The 13023-nt window shown below is 48.3% G+C and overlaps 1 protein-coding gene across 2 annotated transcripts in view; it reads right to left on the reverse strand.

Moving 5' to 3' along the window:
• Positions 1–652: 652 nt before the first annotated feature.
• The window catches only part of Tspan14 (tetraspanin 14), a 61164-nt gene continuing 48793 nt past the window's right edge, over positions 653–13023 (reverse strand). For both annotated transcript variants that reach the window (XM_021657785.2, XM_060390921.1), the window contains exons 3-9: positions 12182–12232; positions 10350–10496; positions 9118–9288; positions 7173–7298; positions 5816–5860; positions 3631–3750; positions 653–2248 (exon numbers count right to left, since the gene is read on the reverse strand). In XM_021657785.2, the coding sequence (XP_021513460.1) occupies positions 2177–2248; positions 3631–3750; positions 5816–5860; positions 7173–7298; positions 9118–9288; positions 10350–10496; positions 12182–12232 (732 nt within the window). In that variant the 3' untranslated portion in view covers positions 653–2176. The remainder of the gene's footprint in view (positions 2249–3630; positions 3751–5815; positions 5861–7172; positions 7299–9117; positions 9289–10349; positions 10497–12181; positions 12233–13023) is intronic.

Raw genomic sequence — 13023 nt, forward strand, 5'->3', positions numbered from 1 at the left:
TACCCTGATCTTCCACTGTTTTATCATTTAGCCACATGGGATGGACTGACATAGCTCCATTTTAAAAATTAACTCATGAATAAACTTCATCCTAAGTAGGGACGTGTGACACGGGGAAAGACTCCAGATGGGCCCGGTTTGTAAGTCCATGTGAATAGTAAGAGCTGCCGGAAGCCCTTGGTGTCAACATGCCAGCAGGGAGTGTCTGCAATCACAACTGCCTCCAGTAGGGCTAGTCATCTACCCTACCAACTGTAGACCACCAGTACAACCAGTGCAAGCAGCTCATGCAGCAGTGTCCTCTCTGGAACCATGGTCCCTGTGCACTTTTGCCGAGATGGGCAGTATGATCAGGGCTAGATCAAGATAACTGAGAACAATCCTTTCCTGAGTCCTAGAGAGGAAGTTTTCCATTTGATGGTTATAGCTGAGGGTGCCAAAGCCTAACAATTACAGGGTATACAGGAAAGATACGTGGAATCTGTCAGGATGTGCACATGATTGCTTGACTTAACCACTGGGTTTCTGTACCACCCAGTCACACACGCTGAAAGGTCAGCTCAGTGGCTCAATTTATCACCAAAATGCTTAAAGCTTTTTTTAATAGTGATTCCAAACAAACAAACAAACAAAAAAGACTCAAACAACAGCATTAATATAAAGATATATTCCATAAAAGAGTTTGGCAGGTCAAAGAGAAGCATCACACTTCCTAAAAACACAAGCATTCTTCTTCCTCTAGTCTATAGAGAATTACTTAAAAAATTATAACATCATCATCATCATCATCATCATCATCGTGAACACACACCCACCAGTATCACCAGTATACACCACACTAGAATGTACACTTCGGCAAGTAACTGAAGGTAGCACTCAATCCCTGAACGGTAAGGACAGATACAAGCTATAGAGAAGCATTAGAGTAGCCCAGCCCAAGGTGGACAGATGCCCAGCATGCCTTGGGAGTATCCAGTACGTAAGACAGACATCATTTTCAAGAGCAGCCCCAGCATAGCACTGACAGTGAACACGGCATCTGGGTGAGTTAGAAACAAGATGTGCTGAGCCTTCATACGGCACCTGGTGTCTGTAGCTCGCCAGGGCCTGGCTGCAGAAGTTTTGCCCTCCAGGGACAGCACACTTTGGGCCACTACCTAGCTGTATGTGGTCATGACAGGAACCCAGTTTCCAGCTGGCAATGAGGAACTGGGGCTCCCTGGAGGGCAGTAGGGAGAAAGGGTCAATCAGGATTCAAGTTCTGGTGACCATTTCAGTAGCACCGAGACCAGAAGACAATGAAGCCAAGCAGTGCATGAAGGGAATGTGGACCAGAGGGAAAAGCTGTCAAGCTGGTTCTTGAGACACTCGGGGAACTGAAAAGGACAGCTTTGTCCCAGACACTGGGTAAGGCTGCTGAGAAAAAGAATGCCAGAGAGAAGAGGCTATGAAGACATGGTGATGGAACACTCTTACCCCTATAAATAAACTATTTACACGCCTTAACAACAGGAGAGCTGGCCCTCAGCAGGGCTTAATGCTATGGAGAAACAAGGCTGTTCTACCCTGGGAAAGCAGTGCATGTTTGGAAGGCAGTGGTGAGGTGCTTCCCTAGGACCGGTTATGGCTGGCTCAGGCATACTTCACATGGACATGGCTGAGGTTCCTGCAAATCCCTGGCACATTTGCACCACTACGAACCCTGTTGGCATGAGGGGGACCACTGGACTACTTATCCTTCCCCATGCTTCTTGAATGGAGCCAGAAGCCTTGTCCTCAACCTGCTGGTCCCATAGGAATGCTCCGCCCACAGCAAATAATAGGTGAGCATGTACCGAAGCCTCACTGAGCAGGTAGGGGACTGCAGATGCTCTTGGGCTCCAAGAGGGCCATCAAGCCTTCTGGGCAGCCTTGGAGCCATTTGTCCTCAGAGTTACTACTCCACATGAAGACACATTCTGTCTCAGGTCAAAACCCTTCAGAGATGCCATGTCAAGCCTGGGCAGATGAGTAGAGGCCTCGGTCTTCTGCACCAGCAAGAAGAAACAGAGATGTCACATCAAACTGATGCCGAAGACTGGGGTCTTGCTGTGGGTGGCTATGTTGACTTCTCCTGCTGGACAGTGAAAGGCTTGACCTCCACATGTGGCTCAGCTCCGTTTGCTGCCTCTGCTTCTCAGAAGTGATGACCTGCCTTCACTGCCTCGATGTCTGAGATCAGGGTCCTCGCCAGAAAGATGCCAAAGATCTGAAACCAAAGCCAAAGGTCAGTGGCCCAAAACAGGGGCAAGGAGCCGAGATGAGCCGTTTGAGACTGCTTACATGGACTCCCTCACCTACTCTACCAGGTCAAGGGCAACATGAGAGCAAAGCTTGAACAAGTGGCAAAGAATGACCCACCTCATGGAAAATGAGCCCCGTGGTAGGCTGTTGCATCCCTCATACATGAAAGAGGTCAAAAAAGGCACCACAGACCAAAACAGATGCTCAGCCTCTCCCCAAGGAATGAACATGCCACATACCAGGTAGGACCCACACACTTGAGTGTAGGTCAAACTGAAAAATAACACCAACGGTTCCAAACTGGCCACCCTGCCAGCCTGATTCCCAAGGGAATAACCTCCCAGCCATAACCCTGATTTCGGCAGACATATCCTGACCTTAGCAGACAGGAATGTCATGAGGAAAGGGTGAGGTTTTTCTACCTAAACAGACCAACAGAACCTCGGTAACCTTTGGAAATGTTTTTTTGTTTTTTTTTTTTTTTTTTTTTTTTTTTTGGTGTTGTTGTTTCTCCCCCCTCCTTAAGTTCTATGCTTCATAACTGAAGCCAGTTTCTCTGAAGTCTTATTGCCCTGGCTATTTCACACATAATTTTTTTTCTCTTTCCACAGCTTCTCTCTAGTCTCTGTAGTCACTTAACACAATGACAGAGTAAAGAATAAAGACGAGTGGTGTGGCTGCAGCCAGGTCCACCCAGTCACCTCTTCAAAGCAGAGCCGCCTCACTTGTGCTCTCTATACAAAGCACAGCCTCCACTGTCCCAGGAGTTGTTCAATGGCAGCCAGTGCCTCTTATACATGGGCCATAGTAAAACTGACAGTCTCCCTGATATAACTGGGTCCTTGTCTTTTTCTAGATTTTCCTGTGGGCACCAGGCATCCAATCACCCCTGGGCCACCAAAGGGTCAGAAGGGGCTCTGTAGTGACAGAAGACTCCAGGAAGCCCAGCCAGGGGACTGAGGACAAGGAAGTTCTGGGATAACTGCCCCAGGTAGTAAGTTACCTCCCACTCTAGAGCTTCTGATACTTCCATCTACTATAAGGGAAGGACCCCAGAGTAGTGATAGTTACTGGCCGTGCACTCCAATCCCCTGACCAACACACAGGCCATTCCATATAAAGCCTACTAGGCTCTCTACAGAGGGTTTCATCTACCTGCCCTAAAAGGCTCTCCTTTTAGGTAGCAACCTGTGGGGTCAGAGGAGCCACAGCCCGTCCCAGGCCCACCCTCCAACACACAGGTACTGGTAACATCATGCTATGCATACATATACATGTGCCCAGCTTTGGACATCCTATTGCCTAGGCCAGACTCCTTCACAGCAGAGCATATGTAAAGGGCCATACCTGCAGCAGTGAGATGGCAATGAAAACACCAGCCACAATGTAGATGTTCCTGGGGAGCCAGCCTTCCAGAGCCTGGATGCATCCTTTTGTAAAGATGAACTCATCCCACTTGCTCTTCAGCTGCAGGGAAACAGTATAGTGGCCTCAGCCTGAGCACACACAATCCCTGCCCTACCCTAAGACAGCCTGACTCTGTATGGGGCAGAGCAAAGCTCAGCATGTGGACAGTGGTCTGGGGAGACAGAGTGAGGACCACAGAGCAAACCTTGCAAAAACGAAACATACTCCAAATTCAGTCTGGGCCCCTCCTAGGGCATGCGGCTGTACTGTTTAACTAAAGGCTCTCTCAGGGCCAAAGATAAACTCACTCTGCATCTCCACATCTAGAGATGAGAGGGCACCTGCAGCCTGGAGGAAAAAAAGTATGTCTCTTAAGGTAGAGATGAAGAAGTGAGATTCCAAGCATTCTCAATCAAGGAAGTTGGCAGAAGAAAGGACTTTAAGGTTGTTTCGCCTGCTGGTAAGCTTGGTTCTGGGAGACATTCAGCCAGATCCCCTTTTCCCAATCCTAAGGAAAATCAGTATTTGGGGATGCTGTCCCAGTACACATTCCACTCTTACTGTCTCATAAGTGGCAATCAGCCCCAGTTTCTTCGCCATCAACTCCCTGCATGTCAACAGGGATGAAGCATCAGTTCACGTTAGTGACATTATGGGATGCACTGTGCCATCAATGCTCACTGCACTGAAACTCTAACGTCCTGAACCTTAGACTGTGACTGGATTTGGGACAGGTCTTTACAGAGGTGACTAAGTTAAAATGAGGCTATCAGGGTGCAGTCTCATCAACTGTCCATACACGGCCATATTCAGAAGTAAAGATGAGAGAGGAGAGCTGTACAGGCTTGGAAGCCAGTCCTGGAACAGGTCCATCCCAAGCAGCCTCAGGAGTCAACTCAGCTGGCAGCTTGATCTTGGACTTCTAAGTTCCAGAATTGTGAGAAAATAAATGTCTGCCACGTCAGCTTCCCAGTCATTACATTGTGTCATGGCTGCCCCACATGGCAATGAAATTCCCAACAGGAAAGCTAGGTTTCGTAAAGATGCACCTCTCTGACTGTTTGGGACGCTACAACAAAGTACCATAGTGACCTAACATGACAGCAATTTCTTTCTTACCTCTATGGAATGTTAAGCCTAACACTAAGGCACTGGTAGATTTAAGTGTCTGCTGCTGCTGCATTCTGGTTAAACAGTATCTTCCAACTTAACTTTTATATGCTGGAAGAGGCCAAAAGCTCTTGCAACCCCCCTTCTCTCTTTCTCTTTAATTAATTTACATGTGTAAGCATTCTGTCTGCAGGTATGTCTGCACACCCCTTGCATGCAGTGCTTGTAGAGGCCAGAAAGTGTTGTTCATCCTCTGAAACTGGAGTTACTGACAGCTTGAGATACTGAATGTGTGCTGGGAACCAAAACTGGGTCCTCTACAATAGCAACAGGTGCTCTTTTCCTAAGCCATCTCTCCAAGCCATCTTGGGCCTTTTAAAAAGGGCAGTGATCTCGGTCATGGGGGTTCTGCCTTCACTGGGGACTGACTGGGTTTCCCTTCTGGGAAGAAAAAAACATTCATCACACAACAGCCTGTTCCTGTGAACTACGGTCAATGAAAGATCAACTGTCCTGGTTAAGAAGGGGGATGTCTACATTCCCTGACACCCCTCCCTTTCACAACAGCAGCCACCCACAACACCAAAACCCACCAGAGAATGGACTACAGTGGGGGGTGGGAGTGTCTTTCTGGTTACCTTCTTATACCCAAGCCCTCACTCCTATGTTGTGAAGGAAGCCTTGGATTCTGAGCCCCACACTAGGTCCAAGCACCTTCATCTTCCTACTATGTCCATGTGGAAGCTGGAGCTAGTCGAACACCCCACAAACTTTATCCTCAATTGCAGTACAATAGGTAACTCTCAGCTTCTGTCACCAGTCCCACACTAATTCCCATGCAGTGATGGGCTTAGTGATATTATAGTCACAGGGCTTTAAATCTAGTTTGCATGCGTGTGTGTGTGTGTATACATGTGTGTCTGTGTGCATGGACACACTTTTGCTAAAGCAGGAACTGAGACCACAGACTAAAACCTAAGAAACAGTCCTTGAAGCTGTGTGTTGGTATGCTTACCTGAATCCTGACGTCATAGCCACACTGTGTGTTCACGACTTTTTGCTGTAGAAAAAGCAGAAAATTTAGTCACTCTTTTCCTGTCAAAAACTTGGTGGTGGAAGGCATTAGGAAAAAAAAAAATCACAATCCAGTGCCAGGTAGCACCTGTGGAAATTCCAGCACAGCTCTGCACATTATACCCTGTGGTCAACTGCCAGCTCCCTTCCAGCTAGCACAGGAGCCGCTGCTGTGGCAGTTCAGCAGCAAATGCTATAGACACAGGTGCAGAACCAGGACTCACTTTGCCTTATAAGCAAGAGCACAGACCCGGAGAGCACACAAACAATCGGGCATGGCTATAGCTCCAGAAAACTAAGGACACTGGAATCTAAATTTCACACCAGTTCTCATACATCACAAAATAAGGTTAGATGCAGAATGTCCCCAAAGACTTGGTCCCCAGGGTATTGCTATGGGGAGGTGGTGGACTCTTTAGGAAATGAAGCCTGGGAGGAAGCTCTTAGGTCACTAGGGATGTGTCCTGGAAGAACACAACGGTATTCTGCTTTGCTCTTTAGCCATGTGGTGGGTAGCCCTGCCTGCGGTGTAGTCTTTACTGTCTCCAGCAGGTACCACAGATCTGAAAGCATCCAACACCACAAGCCCACTAACTCTTCTTCAATCCTAGGGATTAAAGTTAGGACCTCGTGCTTGCCGCTGACTCCCACAAACCTTTCCTCAGAGGGTTTGTTATAGTGATGCAAAACTGACTACCACCACCACTGAAAAGTAACTTAAAAGCATTCTTGCTCACAGATCATACACTGCAACAAGCCAAATCCTAGCCTTGGGCTACGCTTTGTCAGCCTTGATGCTTACAGATGCCATTACACTTGCTACACTGGTGTATTTCAAATATTCCTGAACACCTCAGACACCACTGGGCAACCTCAGCAAAAAGGCCTCTCCTGGACCAAGAATCCTGCCCAGGTAATAACAGGGAAGGCTTGCTTCTCAGAGACCATGACTAGGCACCACAGGGCTGTGCAGAAACTTGTGGAGGACGGATCTCTGTTCAGGCAAAACGTAGTCTTCCTTGGTTACCCAAAGTGCTCAATTTCCAGAAGCCCAATGACTTAGGCCTAAGACTGGGAATGAAAGCAGGTGAAGAAAGAGCTAGAAAATTAACCCTGGAGCTGCTGCACCCCCACCCCACATGGTGATGTGTAACCTCACAACTTCTGTGAGTATACTCTGCAGAAAAAGTACAAAAGGGGGCAGGACCAGGGGTGGTGGTGGAGGGAGTGGCAGGAAAGCAACACACCCCATCAGTGTGCTGAAAGGCTGCTGGGCTGCAGAGGGGACATATACTCACCGCAGGATCTGGCACGCAGCAGGAGAAGGGTACTCCACATTTCTCTCGGCTGTAGCTGGCACCACTGCAGTTGAAGTAGACATTGAGGTCCCAGTCTTCAGGGCCATAAGCCCCACAGCACTGATTCTGAAATCACAAAAGCCAAGAACTGCATGAGGAGTGCCAGGTAGCTCACCCACCACAAGGTGAATCTGGATATTCCCATCTACCAGAGACACCAAGGCCAAGAAAGACACTGAATGATGCCAACATAGGGGACTCCTTTAAGAAGGAAACAGATATGCATCTCCTCTATGCAACCAAGTCTAGCTCACAGCACCTGTTTCAGTTACCCCTTGGCAGAGCCCACCCAAACTACAACCCCTCCCCGATAAAGGCCTTTTGATGTAGTACTCTCCTAGCCCAAATAACACTGCTGTGTAACAGGCCTTTCGCTAAGATAAATGGTCACACTGGCCATAGTTACCTTTCCGGCCTTTTATATAAAGCAGGTGCTAAATATCTACAACAAGGGTGATTTGTGACTTGGGTGAACAGCAACTCATTAAACTTGATCTGGAGTCTATATGGTGCAGCTGACAAAAACTGCTCCTCAGCCTAAACGAGTGGTACCAAGCACACTAAGAACATCACTGTGACTACAGCAGCCTAGTCACAGCAGGTCTCAGAAGCCAAAACAGAGGCCAGCAGGAACCTCTGCCTCCCTCACACTCTACTTTCTAGTGAAATTCGAATCTTCCCTATCCCTACTCCTCCACTATGAAAGATGCTTTAATGACTTAATGACTAATGTTTCCATCCCAAACCCTAGAACTCACTGGATCCCTCTTTAGTTTTAGAAGAAAAGGAGCTGGGCATGGTAGAGAAAAAACATTCCTCTAATTCCAATAATCAGGAGGTCGAGGCTTGCAAGCTTAAGGGCAGCCCGAGCTACAGAGCAAGATCTTATATCACCTGTTTCAAAAAGAGATAGATGGGCAACAGGGAAGACATCCCTTAGGAAAGAGCAGGAGAAAGTACCAGAAACTAGCAAACCCAATGCCGACTGAGCACAAAAGAAACTGGACAAACAAAAGGCAGCAAGGCCATCCAAAGGGGCCAGAGTGCCAGATTCTCCCAAGTCAGTAACAATACACAGAAGACTCTCTAATCTTATAAACAGATTTTTCTAGACCCCATGTTACATGCAACAGGGTAAACAGGCTTGGGTTAATATCGGTCAGTTATTTTTAGTGCTTTCTGGTTTATTTTATCTTTGGAACCAAGTGTTCCATAGAAAAGACATTTCAGAAGCCAGGTTACTAGGAGAGGAATATCAAACATGCCACTGTGCCAGGGAGTGGATTCATCCCAGGGGCTAGAGCAGCCACCGATTCAAGCTTCCAGGTAGGTACAGCTGCAAACAAGGGGAAGGAGCAAGAAGTCTCAGGGACACAGCCGGAGCCTGCCTATCCAATCACCTGGGGAAGAAAGTTCCAAAGAGGTCATATTCCTCCATCTGGAGAAGGCTTTCCCTAGGCAGTTTGTCAAACAGGAAGGAGAAAAGTCCCAGAGAAGAAGGGCACAGGAATAGCTCCTGCAGTGAGTTACAAGCCTAGGGGAAGAGCCCTATCCTCTACATCCCCTCTACATCCCAGGGCCCCAGATCTGGGGAGAATTGTGACTACCCACAGGGCTACTAGGGAAGACTAGGGAAGACTAGACCCAGAAGGGAGGAATGGGTTCTAGGAGTAGAAGATAGACTTGTCTGCTTAATCCAAATGCTGAGGGAGCTCAAACTGCCATGCCAGCAGCCCAGCAAAGTAGAGGCAGAGTGGCATGCTCCATACCTCCTGCCACGTTGTAGTGGAAAGCCCACTCTGAGGAAAGGCCTCGTTACCATCTCAGCTCAGGGTACCTCAGGCTGACCAGAGGCAGGAAAGGGAATGTCAGGGGCAGAGCTTACGGCTTTCTGAAGGGAGTCGATGAGGTTCTGCAGGTCAATGTCATCCCGATAGGACCTGATGTTGCTCTCAAAGAATTCCCGGAACCGATCCCTCACCCAGTCCTGGAACAGAAAGGCCAGCACAGCTACGGCCAGTTCCAGGAAGAAGATGAGCACAATGGCCCCACAGAACTGCATGGGCACAAGAAGAGAGGTGGAGTTAGCCATCAGTACCCTAGCAGATCCACATACCTGACCTGATCCAGAACCACCACCTGCTGGGGTATTTCGCCTCCTCTGCAACTAGGATTCATCACTATTAACACTACATATGGCACAGTTGGTAACTGAGAGGAGTGAAGAGGGAGGACAAAGCTCCAAGCCACCACTTCCTAGGAGGGAACCCTCATCCCTCTCTCCCTACCCTGATGGCAGTGGTGACATTCTATTGGGATTCATGCAGCCACTGGGAAACAGATGAAGCTTTGCACATGGCCTGAAGGGTCTATGTTAGGATACTTAAAGCTTTGCCACATCCTGGATGTGAAAGAACCTTTCCAAGCAAACCAGAGAAAAATTGCAAGCATGCACAACTGTGCACACAGCCTGCTCACTGGACGTGAGATACAGAACACAGTATTATTAAGGGGGAGGAGATCTAGGAAAAGGTGTGTGCTTTGCTTTTCAAATAAAGAAAGCTTGACCTAATAAACTCAACAAATAATAGATCATGAAGAAAATAAAATTGTTTTCCTCACCAGGTGCTATTTAATTTTAACTGAATACATTAAAAATGAAGTTGTATCTAAATATAAAACTAAGCTTTTAGTAACTCGTGATTTTGCCAGAAAATGAAAATAAAGAATTCTTCTTTGCACATCCAACAGATTCACATCTAGGAAGAGGGAAAAGATTTCTTAAAGCTATTGGCAACATGTTTTATTATAGGAAGGGCAAAGGTGAGCAGCAAGCAATCCCTTTAGAACGTCTAAGGGCAGCTCTAAAGCAAAGGAGGTGGCAGGCACCCTGCAATCTGCTGGCAACTTCCATGGGAGAGGAGGGTCCACAGGGAACCCCACTCTCCGAGGGCGAGGACCCATCATTTCAGCTTTTTTCCCTAAAGTCTTCCCTCCAGTGAGAGAGCAGGTTCAGAGGATTGTTCCTTACTTCTGCTGGACCAGAAAATGCATGTGAACAGCAGGTCTAGCCCATGGCATCCACTACCTCCCACCCTCAACTCCAAGACCACTCACAAACTTGAGGAGGCAGATGTTCTCCCGTAGGGCTCCCACACAGCCTGCGAATCCCAGTGTGAACATCACCACGCCTACCATCAAGACCAGCACCACAGGGTCGATTCCATGCAACCGGGTCACCTTTGTGAGGTCGGACAGCACACCCTGGAAGAGGCAGAGAATAAAAGGCAGCAGTGTCCTTAGGATGGAGTTAAGGCCCTGGGGGCAAGCTATGTCAGCAACTGAACCGAGGGGCCTGCTTCAGAAGGCAAGTCCAGTCATCAAGAGCCAGGCTAGACGCGATGGGCTAGATGTACTGCCCACCTCCTAGAGCCCCTGCGTATACTGTCCTTGTCCACCATAGTTCCCAGGTATTCTCCATGAAGTTCCTGGTCCACACTGAAGCGGAAAGAGGAGGGGTATTCCTGAGAGCCCAGACCCAGATTCCTCCATAGCCTGTAGGATACCTTGGCCATGCCTCAGAGGAGGGGAGTCCTATGAGCTATGGTCAAACTGACTAAAAGCAACTTCATAATGAACATTTTGAGGAGACATCCCCAGCAAGGGTAAATGAGGACAGTGTTGCTCATAGAACTTTCTATGATGGAGGCCTTCATTAGCACTAACCAAAGAGAACCACTGGCTGTACTTGCAATGAAATACAATTAGTCAGAGAAAGGAGAGGTGGCTAAACAGGCAAAGGTACTGTTTAATCCCCAGGACCCACATGGTGGAAGGAGAACACCAACCTACTCCTGTAGGTTGTTTTTTCACTTTTATTCACACATATACGTACACTGCCCTCCAAAACCAGTAAAATTTAAAAAATGCATGCAGTTATATGTGACCAGTGGCAATCACGACAGACAGATTCTGTGATACTCAAAGAAAAAAGGTAAGAGCCGTCAAACCAGGCAGCTGGGCAGCCAACTCCAGGGTAAGGGCTCAAGCCTGCTGCAGTCCCAAATACAGCCACACAGTGGCACTGTTAGGCCTGGGTTGTTGCTTCCAGGTCACTGGGACAGACACTGTACTCCAGCTTTTGCCATCAGCAGTTCACAGGTGGCATTCAAATCCTTGAAAGGCACCCAGGCTCAAGGACAGACCTCATTCTGCTCCTAAGACCATCACAAGAAAGCTCACAGAACAAAGTATGCTGCTTCCTTTTTCTGGAAGCAACCACAGGACAGGGGTTCTTTAGTTTCCTGGTCCCCCTTGCTCCTCCTTCCTGTAAGAATTCCAGCATTCACCACCTAAGGTTCTATCATTAACCTACCATGGGGTAAGTAAGGTCAGTACCATGACTCCACCTTGCCCCTGGAGCTCTAGACCCCCTTGAATAGCAACTGCTCCCTTACCTAGCTGCCTGGCTTCCCCTCCCTCACACTCTGGTAAGCAGCATACAGGTGCTTAAAGACTCACCTTATGCCCCAGAGAGCCCAGGGGCACATAACCAGGACAAGCACTTCAGGAGTAAGCATGACTGCTCAGGGACCTGCTCACTTGTTCCCAGAGGTACGGACAGGGTCTAGGAGGCAGCCCCAGCCCTGCCTTGGGCACAGCTGCCACGTCCTGGGGTTACTTGGGGCTTCTGAGAACAGGAGGAAAACATCTCTGTATTCACAGAGCTTAAAACCTCCAACCTAACTCCTCCATATTGGCCTAACCATCCATGATCTCCGGGAGCCGAGCCAAGCTCAGAGGCACATTCTTTCTGAGGGTTAAAGCTACAAACCTTTCTCTGCATGGTTATTGCCTACTGAACAGCTAGAGGAGGGAACAATTCAAGTCTATTGGCTCTGGGTCTGGCTGCCTGGTAACTGGGGCCCAGTGGGAGAGGTTCCACTTACCTTTTCGCTCCATGCCCACAGCCCGACTCCAAGGAAGACAACTCCAGCCAACTGAGCAGGGGTACAAGGAGGAAGAGAAGAGAAAAGTAAGGTCAGAAACCAACACTAAAATAAAATATACATCCTTGCTGGGTGTTCCAGTCTCCTGCCCAAGATGGCATTCAAATCCTGCAGATGACAGGAGCCCTCTACACCAAGAAAGGGACAGAGAGACTGCAGATAACAAGCACCTACCTCCCCCAAATGACTGACAGCTGGTTTCTACCCCAGACAGACCAGAGAGCAAAGGTAAAGGTCCTGAGATCAGTCCACATGAGACAGCCTCATGCTGACAGGACACTGGTTCCTTTCTTCCTACCCAACTCTCACCCTCACCTCACTTCAGTGTGCTACTAGTGTGTATGTTGCACTTCTGATGACTGCCAGAGCTGAGGCCTCTGGCCCTGTATGGATCCGACCAGCTGCAAGGCAAGGCTATAGAGAAGAGCACAATCCAAGACTACCTGTTCCCACATCTCAATCCCACAGCCCAGTATTCAGACCTCACACACAAACAGCTACTCAGGTCATTCACTGACCGGAGTGGGGTCTCCTCATCCCAACTAAACAGAGTATGAGACACACATGTGCCCGGGAAATACAAGGGTTTTACTGATAAATTAAGGTAAACTCTTTTAAGCAGAAGAAAGGCACTGTAATCCCAACCTCCCTCCTACAGGTACTCACTAAAGCCAAGAGAGCAGGACTTACCCAAATGAACCACAGAGCCCTAAAGCAGGGATATTCTTTTCTTTATAAAACTAAACACTCCATGCTCTGCAAATGGAGCTGCCTTCAGTGTT

The sequence above is a fragment of the Meriones unguiculatus genome, chromosome 9 (assembly GCF_030254825.1).
Source record: "Meriones unguiculatus strain TT.TT164.6M chromosome 9, Bangor_MerUng_6.1, whole genome shotgun sequence".
NCBI classification, from domain to species: domain Eukaryota; kingdom Metazoa; phylum Chordata; class Mammalia; order Rodentia; family Muridae; genus Meriones; species Meriones unguiculatus.